Below are 20,676 nucleotides of genomic sequence, written 5' to 3'. Positions count from 1 at the left end.
GCCAAACTTCCCTAAACTCCCAAACAAGACCTCTTAGATTACAGCATTAATAAGCAGTGGTGTATTGGCCATCTGTTTCAGAAACCATATATGTTTTACCATCACCTTTAACCAAGCCAACTCCATTGGCCACCACCTTTGTAGCTTTCCATTAAGGTCTTAGTGGAAGAATATCAATTAGATTCTGTTAGGCATTTTATTTACTGTATGTACAATGCACTCCCACACAATATGGTATAAATAACTGGCACTGTTATAAATAAAATCCAACTCAAAAATACTCCCGTCATTGTTGAGGATATTTGCAGCTAAGTCAATATTTTCATGAATTACCAGCTTTTTAGGTATGTTCAGCTTGTTCAAGGGCTTTTGCTATAGCCTAATTTGGAAGAAGACCAGAGGAAAGAGATGGGTTGCATCAGACTCTCAGTACCGATCTACTGTAATCTCAGGACACCAGAGAGGATCTACTTTGTCCTCAGTTTTCGAGTGAAAGCGATGAGGGGGGAGGGAGGAAAAGCAAGCAAAAGAAATTCCTAAATATTTCTCATAGTGCAGTACAGTTGTTGAAGGAAGAGCAACATGGATTTAACTACCTACGCAGACTTTTCTCTCAAACCTGGGGAGGTGCGAGCGTGTGCCAGGGGAGGTGCCAGTTGCATACTTCCCAACAGTCCCAGATTTCGTAGAGTCCCAGCAAAGCCACTGACTCCCCAACATTGACTTCTGATGCCACACAGATAGGTTGTTCTTACTGAACAATACAATTTCAATCTATAAGGGAATGGAGCGAAGGCCCTGTCTCCCAAAAAGTGTGCATCATACTTGATCTCTCTTGTGACAGGAATACAGCCAGATAATAATGCAAATCCCAGTTTAAAACCACATAGCCAGGAAGTATTTTGTGGGGTGAAGGGAAAGGCCAATTCCAATGGTGTTCCAATTCCAATGAAGCCAGTGTAATGAAAAGTAGAAAATAAATTAATCCACCATACTCCTGCTTGTATAAATAGATCAGGACTCTTTAAGCTTTAAGTAACAGACCACAACGCTCTTATTATCCTACCACTGTGTGGATCAGACCATTGTAACAAGTGAAGTACAGATAATAAAAAAAACTGATGTAGGGAAAGTTTGAAATTTACATTAGGTCTTTACATTATGCAATTTACTGACCCATTGACAAACACACTCCCTATCCAGAAACAGCACCGAATCATGAATGTACCAACTCTGAACTTTATATCATAATAAGGTGAGAATGGTATTCTTCGAACTTTCTGGTTTTCTCATGAAAAAATACAGTAAGAAGGTCTGCAGGAGAGTATGAGAAACAGTTAGGAGAGGAAATGAAGGATGATGCCACACAGATAGAAGTATCCTTTGAAAAATAAAAGATCTGTTGGGAGTGACTGTCAGAATTCAGAGTCCCCTCTTTCCATCTGTAAATGCTGAATACTGCTGCTCTTTCTCTGTGTTCAACCGATCATATGTATAGTGGCACCAAAATATAACTTATAAGAAGTAATTTCCTAAAGTACATCCCTTCCAAGATGACAGACTGACAACATCCCGTTCTTTCATTTCACACAGAAAGAAATGAACTTATTAAAGTTTGCAGTTTTCCTAGCAACGTGAATTCCAACTGGCTCGATCTTTAACAAACGACTATCAGCAGGAAATGGTTCCTGGAACAATACAGATTGCAGTAGAGCTAAAAATATACTGTAGCACCTTCGACTCCAAGGGACTGTGATAGACTTCACACTCCCGTTGTCTGCAGAACATTTTAAAAATTCACCATCAGTATTGATATAGCTAAACTGATGATATTACAGAAATTACACACATGCACTCCCCCACTGAAGAGGAAGTCAATATTTCTGTTGAATGGAACGTATTGTATTTTCTCACACAGTTACGCATTTCGGCATTCAGTGTGGCACTAATTTGAATGTGGAAGAGGAAAAATGGACCCTTTCATCATTACACTAAACCTTTTATTGGTCACAGGAGAAATTTTTTAATGAATAAATTAGATTTAAAGAGAAAACAAATTCAGAAGGAACTTTTCTTGTAAATCTGAAGGGAACTTTTGTAGATGTGCACTGAATGTACAGAGTACAGGAAGAACCTTCTTTCAATGAGGAAATCAGCTAGTTTTTGTTTACAAGTTAAAAGCCAGTGCTGAAAAATCCAATGGAGATGAACATAGTAATTCATTGAGCATATTTGAGAACATGTTACTCGCAACAAATTGTAACAAGAAGAACAGATACGGCCAATGTGCGTCAACTTAACTCGGTTGATCACATTCTTGCCCCAGTCAGAAGGCTGTGAGTTGAATCCTCACGCATCACAAATTATAGTCTCATTACAATCCAGGCTGAAACTCCTGTACAGAACTGGCGGAGTGTAACATTGTCAGAGGTGCTATCTTTCAGATGACGCTTTGAACTAAAGACCCATTGTCTGTTGAGTTGGCAGTTAAACCTTGACACTATTTGGAAAGAGAAGGGCATTTCTCCTTGTATTTGGTCAACAATTCTCCAGATTAATTTGACATTCACGCTGTGGCACAACTGGCACCGCCTTCCATCACCTCCGGAATATCGCCAGACTACGGCACTACCTCACCCCTCACGCTGCTGAAACCCTGGTCACGCCTTTATCACCTCAAGGCTGGACTATGGGAACTCTCTCCTCGCCGGCTTTCCCGGCACCTCCCTCCACAAGCTGCAGGTCATTCAGAACTCTGCAGCTCGTGTACTGTCCCGCACCAGGCTTCGGGACCACATCACTCCCACCCTCTCTCACCTCCACTGGCTCCCCATCCCCCAGAGGATCCTCACCTACAAGGCCATTCACGGCCTTGCTCCCTCCTACCTCTCCGACCTACTATCCCCCGACTTACCTGCCCATACCGTCCGTTCCTCTGGCTCCGGTCTACTCCACATCCCCCGCCCCAACCGCCCTACCATCGGTGGTCGGGCCTTCAGCCTCTCAGCCCCGAGAATCTGGAACTCCATCCCCCAGTGCCTTTGCCTTGCTTCCTCCCTTTCCTCCTTCAAGGCCGGTCTCAAGACCTTTCTCTTTGACCGTGCCTTCAGCTCCCCTCTCGACTCTCTACCCCCTCCTCCCTCCCTCCCTTCCCTCCCCTCACCCTGACCATTTTCCCCCTGCTCGGGTCCTGACCCAACTGTCCAGCGCCTTGGGACGTCCTCCCAACGTGAAAGGCGCTCTATAAATTAAATCTTGTTGTTGCAGTGGGACCTCGCAGGCCTAAATGTCTGCTATGTTTGAATACTTGCTTACTGCACACCTTTATTCCCTGGGAATGTATCTGTTCAAAATGTTGCTGCAATGTTTCTGTCAACCAGTAGTTTTTAATTATAATAATATTGTAACAGCTTTTTTGTTTTTAAAATCACAATATCATAGAATCTCATCCAGTTAGAAAAATCTAAGGAGTACAGTAACCAGGTAGGGAATAAAAAACAAGTACAACAAAATTACTCCTAGAGAAGCCAACTGCCCAAGGCACGATGGAGAGGTTTGACAACAACAAACGTAGTGTCCCATCTGGTGAATTCAAAGGCAGATTTTTTTAACATTAAAGTTCGAGAACGTACTAAATTCGAAATAATCATTCCAGGTGATTTGTGATTGAAGATAGAGTTTACAATCCAAACCAGGACAAAGACACAGAGTGTACTAGAATAAAAAGGTTTCCCTGATAATGGTTCAGGCTCAAACATTTAATTACGGTGGGCAAGGATATCACATGACAGAGAATGTAAGGGAAGCTCTTTCAGTAAGAAGGGCTCTTTCTGTGTGGCAAGCCAGCAGACTGCTACGTTTCTTCCCTCTTACATATTCAAGACTGAGATCGATAGATTTTTAAAAACTAAAGGATTAAGGGATATGGTGGTAGGGCGGGTAAATGGAGTTAGGTTAGAAGATCAGCCGTGGGCAGGGCAGGCTCGCGGCCGAATGGCCTATTCCTATTTCTTATGTTCTTATGTTCTTACTGAAAGGTGTTGGATAGGCTGTTGTCTACCATAATAGAATAAAAAATGTTATGGGGAAAGAGCAAGCAATCTGGATCAGAGTGATTAGTAACAGTGGAGAGCACAATTTTAGACTCAATATGAAATAGACTCTTCCAATGTTGCAATTTCTATTGTTCTATGAAAGGAAGATATATTTATGAAAAAAAATTATAAAGGATAGAGGTTATCCTGTGCAAAAATGTGGGCATTATTAAATAATGTTTTAATAAGTAAACTTCATTTCCATTCCATCTCCGCGCTTTGGGAAGTCCTCCCGACGTGAAAGGCGCTCTATAAATGTAATTTTGTTGTTGTTGTTGAATGTTATATGACATTCACGATGAGGAAAAATAGAACAATTATTTTCCATAGAGTTTTATAGCCTTTGCTGAAAAATTAGATCACAGTGTTAATTTAGATGGGGTATCATATTGGATCATGATATTCGTGCCACATTGTTATAATAATAATCATAATAATCCTTGCATTTGATATAGCGCCTTGTCACGTCACCAAGACATCTCATATCACTTCAGTGAATATACTGCAAAGTGTAGTGACTGACTATTTTGTTGGCGAAACACAGCAGCCAATTGCGCACAGCAGTGTCCCACAAACAGTCGTGGATTGAGTGACCAAATTATTATTATTTATAGTGTATAACTATAATACTAGGTAATATTATTATTATTATGTTTGTGAAACATTTTACAATTTGTGACAACCTGTTGGGTTCACCAAGGGTAGCACATGCCATGGCTGCGAAATATACTACTTTGCCGCATTTTAACACTCAAGAGGGTCAGTATCATGAAGTCAGGGCACAGCACAGAACAACCATATGTACAGCAAAACATTGCCTAAAATATGCCTTAACTACCAACTTCAGGAGCGCACCCCCTACCAGAGCAGCATGAAATTTCCAGTGGATGCTGTGTGGCTACAAGTCTGTCAAATTCATACATAACTTGTAATACTTATGCTGTGGACACACAGCTATTTGGGACTGGGTTATATATTGCCCAAATAATTTTATTTCAAGCACTCAAGGCTTTCAATCCATCAATTGTTTTCAATCCATCAATTCAAGCTCCCCAAGAAGCTACCCTGCTTAAAGGGCACTTAAAATGTAAGTTGGTGTTGTTGATACCAATTCTGGGTATAAAATAATAATAATCCTTGTATTTAATATAGCCTCTTATCACGTTGTTGAAACGTCTCACAGGGCTTCACAGAATATACTGTAAAGTGAATTGACTGGATACTTCGTGGGAAAAACACCGCAGCCAATTGCAAACAGCAGTGTCCACTTTGATGATCCAGAGCAATGTTCAGTGCCACTGAATCCCACACAAATCAGCATTTAACTAAGTAATTTGTGGTAACTAGCATGACCATTTATGGAGGAACACAAGGGGATTTCCACAGAATAAGCAGTGTTGAAATGAATGGTTTCACTTTTGGCTGGAAGACTTAAAACTATCCAGCTCCATCCCCCAACAGAAATTCAATTAGTGTATTTTGTCAAAATGTCAAAGATAATGTAGGGTTCCTTTTCCAGTCTGCCATACACCCATTTATGAAGACAATTCAAAATGATCGAACCACAACAAATTGCATATATATAATAATCCTTTTCACATCGGGTGAACTTCCCAAAGCGCTGGGCAATCAAGGCTTAGTACCCAAGCTGGGAGTGGGAATCCAGAGGAGTGGAGGACAAGGGGGTGAGATGACCAAAGGCAGGGTCAAAGAGGAAGGTCTTCAGACAGGCCTTGAAAGAGGCAAGCAAGAGGGCGAGGGATTCTGGATGGAGTTCCTCCTTCAGGTTTCCATTTTCATTGTGTATGACATCTTTAACTTTTCTTCCAGCATCATTAATTTAAACAAAAAGTTCTCAGGATCATTGCCTTCGTACATTATCACCTCTCAAAATTTCCTTATCCTTATGCCAGTTAGCAAGTAAACTGAAGCCAATCTGCAGGTCTTCTGCCAGATACATGTTGCAAAGCATCATTTCATACAGAGTTGCGGTCGTGACGTCCACCTCAAGTACAGTACATGTTGCGGTAATTAGCTGGCAGTAGTGACCAGCAGAAACGTTTGGAAACCCATCAGTATATGGCTACTTTAATCATTCCAGCTGTTTCCTTTAAAACACAAATCCTTCAACGGCAGCAGGATATGAACAACACCAATATGTCAAAGCTTGCAGAAAAGTGAATAAATTGTAAAAACGTAGCAAATCAACAGAGCTAAAATCAGTGGTTTCCGAGTCAACCAGCCCTGTGGTGACCGCTTACAAAGCGAAGCGACGCACTGTGCCACGGCGAAATTGCCAATCATATATATCTGGAATCAAAATTAGGAAAAGAAAAAGGTGATTCAAAGCAAGTTAAGACATGCCCTGTTTTCCTGAGGTTTGAGAAGGGGGTGAGTGCAAGGCTAGTAGCACACACACAGCAGACAAAGACAACCATCACTAAAGTGTATTGAGTAAGGAAATGGCATGAGTGACCTCCCTCCTCATCACAGTTCTGAGTGCTGTTGTGCTCAGTGATTTGACCAATACACACCCAAATGACACACACACACAAACAAAAAAAATTGCTGAAGGCCAAGATGATTTAATGAAGCATAGTGGGATTTCTTGAAGATGCTCAGTCAAGTATTCCCGTACAAATAGGCTCTGAGTCAATGAAGAACATAAGAAGGTACCAAAATATCAAAAGCACCTCCTGAGATTAATTCTTCAACGGAGGAGGGGGAGGAAAGAATTCTCCCTCACCTCATTTTCTCAGCCAACCAATGCTCAATGGCGGCTCACATGTAATGCGAACATATCAGCAATCAGCGGGTGAGGAATCAGAAGGTCATTGCCACCTTTGAAATTGTTCTCAAGTGTGAACTGCGAGAAGAGGGGTTATGGGGAGTGAAATCAGAGGGAAAGTCTAATATGTACATACAACAATAACAACTTGCATTTATATAGCGCCCTCCATGCCCTCCCTGATGGAAGGCCAGAATTAGTTAGCACACAAGCAAAAATAACTTCAGTCGGTACATTTTTTCTCTTACACAGCTTTACCCACCACAATACACTTTGTTCTATGTGTAGTACATGGGATCCTGGAAGAATGAGAAAAATCTTAGGAACTTCATGCTGTCAAGAATTAAAGTTCCAATCACCTGCCTAAAACTGCTGGGATTTGGAAGAAGCAACAATAAAGTTTTGAGCAATGTGAAATTGCCTGCATACTGGGTACAGGAAACAAAGCGGAAGGCATTTCACTGCCTGCATTGTAAAAGATACCACATCCTGCAGAAAAAAGAATGGATTCTGGAAATTGAGAAACTGCCAACTTCAACATATCCCCAAAACTGTACTGAGAGTGGAAAGCAGCTTCCCAACTTTACACAGACTCTAATTGGCATTTGTTCATTTGGATACCTTTCTCTCTACGGAGGTTTTTCAAACCGAACACTGGTGCAGGTCTGCAAACAGCAGTAAGATGTGATCCAGGCACAAGCTGTAGCATGGGCACCATAAATTCAGAGGTTCCAGCTTTGATTCTTACACTAATCTTTGTGCCGCACCCATCCTGAGCCATGAAAAGTCATAGCTCATAGCAAAGTGATAATGAAACAGAATCTCTTTCCAAGCAGTCCAAAAGGCACCAAGAGCAACTTTAGATCTTTTCCCAACACTCTTCCACACTCCCCCCCAAACCACCCCTCCCCTCCCAGGGAAGAGAGGGAGGGCTACACAGATTCAGCAGAAGTACAGCTTTAGATGATCGTATGTAGTTTATCTTGAAGTTTATGAAGTTTGTCTTCAACAGGAATGCTGCAGGTCAGCTTGTAATAAAGAATGTATTTAAATGTGTGCTGGAAATCACCTCATTAGTAAAATGATAAGTTGCCTTCATTGAAACACAGCCAGTTTTGGAGGATTGTGGACTAACCTTGGGGTTTTCCCCAAGTGCAAAGGAGCTTATGCCAAATATCAAGTATCAGAATATTCCCCCAAACCATCCAGAGGAACAGAAATATACTGTACACACTCTCATAAATCACACGCTGACCTGAAGTGAAGTTTGTGGCACTTCCGGCAACTATTGTGGTAATTGTAATACATATATTCAGTTCTGTTCTTACTGGAGGAACAAAGTAGTACAGCGGGTATTCGCAAACTATCATTTGTCCTTCTGAACCTAGGTTTGATCCCAGGTCTAGACTAATGAGATTAGAATCTTGCCTGCTGGCGGCAAAGTACATATGTTGGAAACAACCTTGATGGTCAGTGGCTAAGAACATCTCGTAAACTGCACTGGGAGTAGACCGAATCCAAATCCAGGAATTGAGGGCGCAAAAGAACTTGTGTCTTAAATTACACTAATTACAAAATGCATAAAAAATTATCTTCGGTCAATTTTGTATATTGAGATCAGATTGTTCGTCAGTGCAGGACGTGCTTAAATCCAGGTTTGTGCTCTCCAATGAGTTCACCAGATTGCACAGCAGAGGTTCAATCACAGTGACACAGCATTACTAATGGATAATCTTGCCAGTGAATAACTGGGGTACATCGCAGCCGACTCAGAAGATTCCCATTTCAAGGCACCAGAAGTAGATCCCACGATTTGAGTCAATGGTGCCACACTGCTGGTTACCAGCACAAATTAGTTACCCACTAAGAATCAACAACCTGCACTTATTTGCTACTTTTGACAAAGAGCTTCTCGAAGAACTTTACATGAACAATGTTGAATCCTAAGCAAGATGGGAACAAGCGGTAGGGTGAAGGTGACTAAAGACGAGGTTAAGAAGGTAGATTTTTAGAAGAGTTTTGAAGATGGGGAGAGAAGATGCGAGGCGGAGGGATTTTGGGAGGGAGCTCCAGAGACTCTGTGCCCAGTGTCTGAAAGCTCAGTGGGCAATGGTGGTGTGGAGGTGATAAGGGATGTGCAGCATAATAGAGGAAGTGGATTGGAGGAGGTGGTTGGGTGAGGCAAAGGGATGGGGGTTTTAAAGGTCTGTGCAAGGTTCTTGCAGTTGATTAGCTGGAGGACAGGAAGCTAATCAAGTCTGGTGATCAGGTGTTGAGCACACGTAGCCTACTACGAGAGAAAGCATTGAAAGAGAAAAGTTCATTAACCCCACCAGGCTCCTTCCAGACCATGCAAAGCCTCACCTAGCATGACCGTCTCCTGGGAGTAAAAGCTCAGGAATAAAAACGCTGTCAGTAATCAAGGGAAAACTCTGCAGAATTCTTCAATCTCTATAAACCAAACCTGGCCTCCTTCTGTCCATTGGGAGCATTCCCTCAGCTACAAAATTCGGAAATTGTATAATGGAGTATTGGTCATTTCACTCTAATCCTATTTTGATAACAATAATTATTATTTTGTAGGATTTTCACCAAAAAACACAATCACCACACTTTACAATATTCGGTGAAGTGTTTTGAGACGTCCTGAAGACGTGATATGGCGCTATATCAAATGCAAGGATTATTATAACCCTATTTTCAGCATTGCTCTTAAGCAAATTCATACCCAATTCTATTTTTTTAAAAGAGTTAATGACCGAAGATTCTTTCATTTTACTGGGACCTATGTAAACAGCACAATATGACACTATAAAACCTCTACAGAGTGCAATTCGTACTAGTATTTTACTCAGTCCAATTTGGGGTTCTAACTGTACTGCAATGTAATTCGTATTGGTACGTCACTCAGTACAATAGAGACTATAAATGTAGAGTGTGTACCTTGTACCCCCCAACAAGAAAGGTGCTATATACTATATTTGATGCTGTTGTAGTAAGTCACTTTCAGTACACTGCAAGACTATAAATGTACTATAAAGTGTGTAACTCATACTGATAAGTTAAGCAAACACCAGTTAAGCATTAATCTGATCATGAATTCCAGTTGCTGTGTTATCTCAGCCCCAGCGTCATCCACTCTGTTGTCAATGGAAACATTACATTTTGCTTTTTGTTACATTTTTGAAAACAGATAGGAGTATTTACATATCAGATTAATGGGTTATGTTATAAACAGGGTTTTTGCACATGGATATCCGATACATGTGCAGTCAGTGAACTTACAAAGCTGTACGTGCTCAAGCAGTGCTGTATATGGGGAAGTTGGCAGTGTGTTGTTGGCTGTGACTCCTTTTCTAAACTGCGACACTGCCAACTAACTTTACTGAAGGCCTTTATACAGTCTATTGTGGCAAAGCATACAGCCTCGCCAAACAAAATTAACAGACTTAGCAGCACAGAGGCCAACCTCAGTCAGCTCACTGCTCCATCCAGGGAAAGCTTCAACCAGTTCCCACTATTTCCTGTCAGCTGGCCTGTAGTTACAAAAATAAAAGAACAAGCTGGTAAAGAGTGTGTTGAGTATTTCAAACTCATGAGCTATAGATCTACACTTTATTTAATTAACATAGCACAGTCAATCAAAGTTCAGTGGTTTGGGAAACAAGGAAGGGGAGATGTGCAGAATTTTTCTACACCTCAGTAAGCATTTGCAGCCAAAACCTTTGTCAGTTTTCATTTCCTCCTTCCTGAATGCTCTGAGTTCCACATTCAGTCCCAAGCATAGCAGGAAGATGATTTGTAAATTCTGTATGCACCCAATGTCATATTCGTATTATCATAATACAATTTATTTTTTTCAAAAAAAGGAAGAAAATATTTGTCCGAAATGAAGCTGATTCAAACTAAAGGAAGAGAATATAGCAATAGCTCTTAGCCTTTCCTAATTCCTCTCCCTGAATATCCACTCGCTTGTCTTTCTTTTCAGTGAAGGACATTCAAATATTCTTACTTAGAAATAGACAAAAACAAAGAACACATAATATGATTCCTCCCTTCAACCTGTAAACTCGGGGCTTTTTTGTGTTTAATGTACACTCTTGGCACAGGCCAGTTTATTTTTCAGTTAGAACTGAGCACATCTTGACATGCCTGGATTTACCTCGAACTGTAATCACTCCATTCAGGATGCTCTCCTCTTGCCAGATATTGAAGTGAAGCACTGCTCAGAATACAGACCTTCCCCTCCACTAGATACATATATCACTGTCCTTTACAGAGTCCTCCATCCATAAAGCTGCAGAGTTCGATAAGGTTATCTTCTCGCCCGGTCGATGAGTCAGCAATTATAGGAACATGTTTTCTTAAAGGCACAGAGAGTGAAGATAGTTTAAAAAATTGTAGACAGTAAAATTTATCCAATAACTTTTGTAACCTCTAGCTTTGCTTGTACAGTATAAGCAGGACTGTGCACAACAAGACGCTATTAATTTACCACTAAGATATTATCGGTTCAATTGGCAGCACTTCTAAAAGACAAATTAATTTTCCATGAAGATATCGGAGTTGAAAAGCAACAATATAAGAGTGACGCATATTTAACAGTGAAGGAGTTTGTCAGTGGAGCTAGCAGCCCACGCACCGACTGTTCTGCATACCAAGCCACAATCTTTTCACCGAACCTGTAAAAGGACCAGATGTTTCCATTTCCTGATTATCCTGGTATCACGATTCTTTTGGGGAGCTAGGCAAGAGAGATGGCTTTGACGTCATGGCTTCATATAATAATATTTGCATTTGATATAGGGTCAGACTCCACTACTGTCAAGCACTCCAGGACATGTGTGAAGTTGTTGTTGTTATCACTTTTTGTTTCTTCTAAATTCACTTAGGACTACGTGAAATCCCTCTCTCAAACCCGCCAGCCACTCCCATTATATTCCATTTAAAGAGCAAGAGAAGGTGGTAGAAAGAATCCATGAAACAAGAGCTTTACAGACTAGTCTTGTCACCAAGACTAGACAAGCGGAAAGTAAGGAAATCTAACAAGTACAAAAGAAACAATGTGCATTAATGCATACATATTATGTATGCATAATTCCACACTAATTGTAAAGTTAACCAGCTTCCAGCACAGACAAGTTGGCTTCCCATGCTAAACATTGACCAGCCTCCATATCGTCTGATCACCATGTATGTTACTTCTCATCTGCTATATGCAGGAAATGCTGCTGATGCCACTTTGAGATGAAAGTGACATCAGCAGAGTTTCTTGCAAGCAGTGCACATGAGCAACCCCAGATGTGATCTCAGCAACAACTCAACAACATGGGAGGTCAGACATTTTTCCTGATTTCTCACAATATATCAAAAGGGCTGCCTTTTCACACTGCCTAAAGTGTTGAGTAGTTACATTTGTAAAGCACCTTTCATGTCAGGAGAACGTCCCAAGGCGCTAAACGGGCAGGGAGACATCACAAAATGCTTCAAAGTAATTCCGAGTGAAGACGTGGGTTCATACCAATTTCTCCACACGTCAACAATTTGTATTTATATAGCGCCCTTCACATAAGAAAGTGCCAGCAGCTCTGTCACAGGCTGCACTCCAGCTCACTCCTTAGAAAAGGCAGAAAAATAAAATTACAGAAAAATTAACGTCACGTTCGATCACAAGCAGGCAAGGGCAGAAGTAGCCACTCCTTAAAAGGCCTCATTGAATAGACAGCTGTTAAGAGTCTATTACAGAATTATATTGAATCAGTGGTTCATGCCAGTAAAATGGCTTTGGTACCCTTAAAAAAGGCAATTTTACGTTTCAAAATTATGTTTAACCCTTTTCCGATCCTTTTGTACAAGAAGATGTCACAACGATGTTCTACTACTCCGATTTCTACCTTTTCATTCATTCACTTTCACGTTCAATGAAAATAATTTCAACACACAAATACCATATTCTGCCCAGTTTCATTTAAAATAAATGCAGTTTCTTCAATTATGTACAAAATACAGTCACAGCACTTCATAATATATCCTGTGAAGCGCTTTGAGACATCCTCCTGACGTGAAAGGCGCTAAAATAACAACTTGCATTTATATAGTTCCTTTCACACGGGGCAGTGTCCCAGAAGCGCTATCTCAAATGTAAGGATTATTATTATATAAATGTAACTTATTGCTGTGTGTTGCTTGTGCATCTGTCAGGGAATCACTCTGAACTGGGCACAGTATGGTGGTTACTGTAGTGTGTCTGAGAAACTGTGATCCAGAGTAGGAGGAAACAGGAACGCCATACAAATGGCATTCTTCCAAACAATCAACTTTGTTTTGTGTACTTCACATTGAGTGGTCAACAAACAGCTAGAGAAGCTCACAGCTCTGATACTCCCATACAGCCAAACCCACCCATTAATATCGTATCAGCAGTCATTCACAACACTGTATTCTAAAATGCCTGTGTAGGGGCAGTGCTCAGTGAGCTCCGAGGATTTGTTCACAACAACAACAACAAGATTTCATTTATAGAGCGCCTTTCACGTCGGGAGGACATCCCAAGGCGCTGGACAGTTGGGTCTGGACCCGAGCATTGGGGGAAATGGTCAGGGGGAGGGGAGGGAGGGAGGAGGGGGTAGAGAGTCGAGAGGGGAGCTGAAGGCTCGGTCAAAGAGAAAGGTCTTGAGACCGGCCTTGAAGGAGGAAAGGGAGGAAGCGGCGAAGGCACTGGGGGATGGAGTTCCAAAGCCAACAGAACAACAGAACCGCACACAGTAAATACATAACCTTTTATTTAATGCCATCTTCAAACTCCTAACAATTGATTTTATCTTTGAAACTTCAAATTTGTCAAAATGTGATTTGTTCAATCTTAACCTATTTCCCCCTCCTCCACCAATTGCCATCTTGGCTGAGATTTTCTAACTGCACAAACCAGGGATCAAACCCAGGGCCTTATGGCTCAGTTAGTCACAAGATAAGTTGCTGATCTCTGGGGGGGGGGGGGGGGGTCTTTGCCTGTGATTACCACATGCTGCTGTGTTCACTGCTTACACTGAGTACAGTTGTGGACTGACTTTCTTCTGGGCTCGGCCAGAGGGAAAACAATCATTTCCACTTATGCAGCCCTTCACATAGGGAGGGAATCTGGTGGTGGTGGGAAGAGGGGGTGAAAGAAAGAGGGTTATGGTGGAATGGGCCGAAAGCAGAAGCAAAGAGGTTGGTTGGTGTTTGAGATGGATTTTGAAAGCAGAGACCAATGAGGTGAGGTGAAGAGATTCAGAAGAGAGAAACAACAAAGTGGCTGAAAGACTTAAGGTCAATCCACTGAGGACAGGGAGCTGGTAGAGCAAGGTAAGATTAGGGGTAATGGGCTTGTGGAACATAGTGCACGAGAGGATGCAGACTGCAGAGTTCTGGATAGCCTGGAGTTCGTGGAGGGTGAATCAGGGCAGGCCAGCAACAGGGCATTGGAGACATCGAATCTGGGCAAAGGAGTGGATGACAACGTTCTGCCTCTATCAGCCTATTGGGCATCTCTCAAAATTCTCAAGTTGCAGAAATAAACCTACAATGCCACGAAGACTTTTGGTCAACAGGTCCAGAACAACAGATGGGACTTCAGACCCTTGGTACTTCATACATACGCCCAAATCATTCCAATTAAGACAACATGAAAAAGATCCAAGGCAACACATTGGAAATACAATAAAAAATCTTGACTAGACAGTCAAATACTGATGCCAAGCCCCTAGGTATCGCAAAGACATGCAATATATATATATCTGTCCTCCCGACGTGAAAGGTGCTATACAAATGTAATCTTGTTGTTGTATTATACAATAGATCACATTAACACAGAATACAGAAGATTCATCACTGCACTAACTGCCTCTCCCGAACCAGATCCCGAGTTTCAACACAACTCAAGTTCACTAAATATCAACTTCAAAGGAAAAATCTGCATTCAGCCACTACACCCTGTCCTCTGGAACTATTCCCAAACCACTTTGCTAGTTCTCTCCATCTCTCCATTTTCAAATATCTCACAACATGGTAACATTTCCAGTATGACTGAGTAGAGGCAACAATTCAAGATCTGGAAGAACTTGCATTTTTACCAGACCTTATGTCAAAGGGCCTCAAAGAGCTTCATAAGTAATTACTGCAAGTGTAGTGACTTTTTATAAGTACACATTTGATGTAGCCATAAGGTGAATGGTCAATTAGTCTGGAGAATTGGTGGAGAGGATATCAGGAGAGACTCTCTTCTCTCTTGAGTTGTGTCACACCTGACCGTTGATGTACTTAATGGAAACTCGTGCTAATGTCTCTTGCCCCACTTGCTCCTCACATCGCTCCACACTTCCCATCTTTGCAAACCCTTGCACACCATGACCACATCACTAGAATATGAATGAGATCAGCGCATAAACCCCTCAGGCAGGTTGAGGATAGTACAATGCACAGTAAAGGCGCATTGATGTCAGGATTGTGGTTCAACAAATATGGTAAACATCAATAGGAAATGCACATCTAACCACAGTATTTGATCACAGTACTGACTCCAGTACCTTGAGACATCCTCCCGACGTGAAAAGCGCTCTATAAATTTAATTTTGTTGTTGATGTCCAGAGTTTTGAATAAACCTACATGTAAATTCGATTATTATGTAAATTAGGGCTTTGCAAAAATACAAAAAGTGTTATTTACAGTACGTTTAACTAATGGAGGGTTGGTATTGGCGGCATATATGTATTGTATAGTGTCTGTTGGTAACACTCTCACTTCTGCATCAGGTTGTGTGTTCAAGCCCTACATCAGGTAATAAATTAATTAAGGGTAATAATTCCTTCAAAAAAATTATAAATTGGTGACTCAATCCATGACTGTTTGTGGGACACTGCTGTGTGCAATGCGTTTCTCCCACAAAATATACAGTCACTACACTTTACAGTATATTCTGTGAAGCACTTTGAGACGTCTCGAAGACAGGATAAGGCGCTATAGCAAGTGCAAGAATTAATTATTATTATCAAGACTTTGATCTCACAGTCCAGCACACAGCTGGAGGAGCGCAGTATTGTCTGAGGTGCTGTTCTTTAGATATGGGAAACCGAGTTCCTGTCTGCTAGTTCAGAAGCACGTTAAAGATCAAAGGGAGTTTCTCACTGTTTCTTGGCCAACAATCCCCCAGATAAAATTGGTCACTCACCTTATTGCCTGTTTGTGAGTCATAGTTTGCGCAAATTGACTGCTGAGCTGCCCTACAAATACACAGCCTCTACACTTTACAGTAAATCCTTCAATATACTTTGAGACATCTCAACGAAATGATAAGCTGCAATATCAAATGAAAAGATTGTAAGGGTTATTAAAGTAAACAATTGGCTGGACTTTGGCATCATGGCCTGGAGTGGGCTCCTATTTACTGCCAACCTCATCCACGTGGAAATGGCAGCAACACAAAGCACAACCGTATTACCCCATAAAGTGTTTCTGCAAGCGCATTCTGTCTGAGAACCTACACACTGGTGATCGAGCAAGGAATGAAACCATTCATACCTTGGAGAGGTAAATGTAACACTAGCAGCGCCTGGGGTCAGCGCCTCCACATTTACATCCCATCTCCAGAGGCACAATGTCAAGTGACTGCTAGGATAGCAGCAGGTGAACTAGATGGACCTTGGTCTTCTTTCGCCTAGCAAATTCTTATGTTCTTATGCACAAGATAAATGCCCCAGTACACTTACTGCCAAAGCCTGTGCTTGTGTTCTCTCCGATTCTAACCCATCCTCTCATGAAGATGCCCACTGGTACCAGCTCAGGAAATCGGTACGTCACACAAATGATCACTGTTCAATAGGGGGGGACTAACAGCCATCCAGAGTAAAAGCAACTGAACTTTTGTCTGCTTGGCAAAGTGCATCCAGCAGTGTGTCCAACTGACTCGCACCATCCACCCCGTCCCTGTCTGGCAGTGCCCCCCCTCCACATGTGACAACACCCCCTCCCATTTGTCAGCATCCCCTCCACACCCTCGTCCTACAGAACCCATGTGTACATGTGTCTGTGTAGCTGTGTACATGTGTATCTTTGAGTACATGTGGCTGGTGTTCCCCTTCAGCGGGTATTAAATGGACTTTTCTCTGCGTCCGTGGTCGTTACACATGCGCTGGTTGGTTTGCTTGAAGTGGTCTGGTACCTATGAGATGCCGAGCCTCTGCATACTCAGATCCAGACTGAAAACAGCGCAAATGATTGTAAGCAATCATTAGATGGCCCCAGGTTCCTATCTGCCTTACACTGGATCCTGAGGTTATATTACAGCCAGGTCATTACACACACCAAGGATTTTTAAACGAACCGTTCATTTCATTAGGGCGTGTTCAGGTGGACATTGTTAGTTACCTGAACCCCAAGACTGAGGCACTCCACAATTACACCACGCTGCCTCACTCGCTTGCACACCAGCAACGCCACTCAGGGCACATCTGTGTTTATATTTGCAATAATAATAATAATCCTTGCATTTGATATAGCGCTTTTCACGTCGGGAGGACGTCCCAAAGCGCTTCACAGAACACACTGTAAAGTGAATTGACTGTATATTTGTGGGCGAACGCGGCAGCCAATTGCGCACAGCAATGTCCCACAAACAGTCATATGCATTGAAAATGACCAATTTATTATTGTTTTCTGTTTTTGGAGGGATTATTATTAGGCTCTGTGTGGAGTAAGGAAACTTGCCCAAGGTTTCGCCCTCTGCCTGGAATTGAACTCAGGTCTCTCACTTGCAAAGCGAGTGCTCTAACCACTGAGCTACGGGACTCCACAATAGTCACACCAATTCCACGATTGGATCGATCACACCTGTCGTACGGTTGTTGTGTGGACAGGGAAAGGGGGAAAAGACTCAGTTGGACACTGGCCGAATAGCAACAGGAAGACGAGAAGCCGATTGCATTATCAGGTATGACCTACAGTGACAGGAGGCACAATATTAGTGTCTGCGCAGGTTACACAGGTTACTGGGTATAGCTCTGAGCACTGTTAACTACTTATACGGCCATTGCAGCCAATGGCTGACCAGTGTATTCACACCAGTTCAGCAATGACCTGCCTGCTCAGACCAGCCTGGTTACAGCTCAGATTTACAGCCATCTCACTAACTATGAGATCCCGTTGCCGGTTTCCCGAGTTACTACACACACACACACCCTTGCGCGTGTTACACGAGGCGAGTTGTGATTTACTTGGATCGGCTGCGTTTGCTACAGCGTCTGTGCATCAGCTGCACTATTCCTTGCACTCGTTACACCACACACACACATCAGTTGGACCAGAAGTTGTGTCAGTTGCGCTGTAAGTCACATCAATGACACTATTGCTGAGGTCAGTTGGATCAGTCAGTTCCATCAGTTACTTGAGACAGTCGTACAGTTACTTGAACAGCTATACTATTGACTGCTCAGTAGTACTAGTTAGTTGAATCAGTTGCAGCAGTTATTTGAGTGGTTTCACTCGTTACTGGAGTGAGTCACTTGTTACTAGAGCTGTATCACTAGTTCCTGAAGTGTGTCACTGGCTTTTGTCATGTGTCACACCAGTTATTGTGGTTTCACTAGTTATTGCAGGAGTTTCACCAGTTACTGTAGTGGTTTCACCAGTTACTGTGGAGAGGTCACTGGTTACTGTATTGGTGTCACTAGTTACTATAGTCACTGTAATAGCGGCGCTGATGTCACTAGTTACAATAGTTGTGTCACTAGTTACTGTAGTGAGGTAATTAGTTACTGTAGTGAGGTCACTAGTTACTGTAGTTACTGTAGTGATGTCACTGGATACTACAGTGGTGTCACTAGATACTGTAGTGAGATCACTTGTGGCTGTAGTTACCGTAGTGAGGTCACTAGTTACCGTAGCGAGGACACTGGTTACTGCAGTGAGGGTACTATAGTGAGGTCATTAGTTACTGTGGTGGTGTTGCTGGTGTCACTAGTTACTGCGGTGGTGGTGTTACTAGTTACCATGGTTACTGTAGTGATGTCACTAGTTACTGTAGTGAAGTCACTAGTTACTATGGTTACTGTAGTGATGTCACTAGTTACTGTAGTGAAGTCACTAGTTACTATGGTTACTGTAGTGAGGTCACTAGTTATTGTGGTTACTGTGATAGTGTCACTAGTTACTGTAGTGAAGTCACTAGTTACTATGGTTACTATAGTGAGGTCACTAGTTACTGTAGTGTGATCACTAGTTACTGTGGTTACTATAGTGAGGTCACTAATTACTGTAGTGAGGTCACTAGTGACCGCGGTGAGGTCACTAGTTACCGCGGTGAGGTCACTAGTTACCGTGGTTACCCGGACACTCACCTGCCTGGACGGTGTCGCTCAGCTCGAGAGCGGCGGCGCTCCTCGGCAGTTCCTTCAGTTTGCGGCCGCTCAGGCTCAGGCTGCCCGAGGCCGCCGCCTCCTCCACCGCGCGCTCCACACTGCGGCTCACAGGCGCCGCCATCATCCGCTCCCTCCCTCCCTCCCTCCGCCCGCGCGCTCCCCGCCGCCCTCCCGCCGCCCTCACTCCCTCCCGCCCTCACTCGCTCACACCCTCTCACCCGCTCTCCCGCCCCGCGCTCCCTCCCCGCCTGTGGCCGCCGCTCATTGCTCGGTGCGCACCCGCCAGGACGCCCCCAGCCAGGCCAGCCGGAAGTGAGGCGCCGGCGGCTGCAACAGCGCCACCCGCCGGCCGTTCCCTAACATTGCAGCTCAAACTGCGGTGGCTCAGCGCCGCCCGCAGGCCGCTCACTGGCATGACAGCGCCGGGTGGTTACAGCGCCGCCCGCAGGCCGCTCACTGGCATGACAGCGCCGGGTGGTTACAGCGCCACCCGCAGGCCGCTCACTGGCATGACAGCGCCGGGTGGTTACAGCGCCACCCGCAGGCCGCTCCCGGACATTGCAGCGCCGTGCGGTGAACCACTGAGTGGGGGACGTTGAGTTTGCTTGAAACTCAGGTCATTGCAAGGTGACCCACTTGGCAAAGGGATCAAGTTGATCCCCTGCGGTAGTTTCGGTAATAAGAAACATCTCTGCATTTTATACTGTGCCTTTCACATGAGGACAAAGTAAAAGTGACAAAGCCACTGTGTCGCAAAGCTCTGGAATACTTCTATTCCCTCCCTCCGCCTTGCTCTCGCTTCTCGCTTCCCCATTTTCAGGTCGCACCTAAAGATCTTCCTCCTCAACCGTGTCGACAGTCACCTTCCCCTCCCCACCCCCCACCCCCGTCATGCTCTGCCGCTGTCAAGAGTTCTGGGACACTACCCTGTGTGGAGGGCGAAACCTTGGGCAAGTTTCCTTACTCCACACAGAGCCTAATAATAATCCCTCCAAAACCAAAAACAATAATAAATTGGTCATTTTCAATCTACGACTGTTTGTGGGACATTGCTGTGCGCGATTGGCTGCCGCGTTCGCCCACAAATATACAGTCAATTCACTTTACAGTGTGTTCTGTGAAGCGCTTTGGGACGTCCTCCCGACGTGAAAAGCGCTATATCAAATGCAAGGATTGTTATTGTTGTTGTGTGAGGGGTGCTCCATAAATGAAATTGTTGTTGTTTGGACAATGCACGCAATATCGATCCACAACGGCCATTAAAGTGAATGGCCGATTTTATTTGGGGGATTGTTTGCCAGGACACACGAAAGAACGCCCTTCTCTTCAAATAGCGGCATGGGATCTTAACATCCATATGAACAGGCAGATGGGACCTTTTTTTAATAGCTCATAATGGCAGTA

The 20,676-nt window shown here is 43.2% G+C and overlaps 1 protein-coding gene across 2 annotated transcripts in view; it reads right to left on the bottom strand.

Annotated features, from left to right (window-relative positions):
- lrch1 (leucine-rich repeats and calponin homology (CH) domain containing 1) overlaps positions 1–19,408 on the bottom strand; it is an 81,366-nt gene extending 61,958 nt beyond the window's left edge. For both annotated transcript variants that reach the window (XM_007891757.2, XM_007891758.2), the window contains exon 1: positions 19,252–19,408. In XM_007891757.2, the coding sequence (XP_007889948.1) occupies positions 19,252–19,396 (145 nt within the window). In that variant the 5' untranslated portion in view covers positions 19,397–19,408. The remainder of the gene's footprint in view (positions 1–19,251) is intronic.
- Between the last annotated feature and the right edge of the window lie 1,268 nt (positions 19,409–20,676).

This window comes from Callorhinchus milii, unplaced genomic scaffold (assembly GCF_018977255.1).
Source record: "Callorhinchus milii isolate IMCB2004 unplaced genomic scaffold, IMCB_Cmil_1.0 Scaffold4, whole genome shotgun sequence".
NCBI lineage: Eukaryota > Metazoa > Chordata > Chondrichthyes > Chimaeriformes > Callorhinchidae > Callorhinchus > Callorhinchus milii.
Note: the sequence above shows the minus strand (reverse complement) of the source record. Positions and strands in the feature narration are given on the sequence as shown.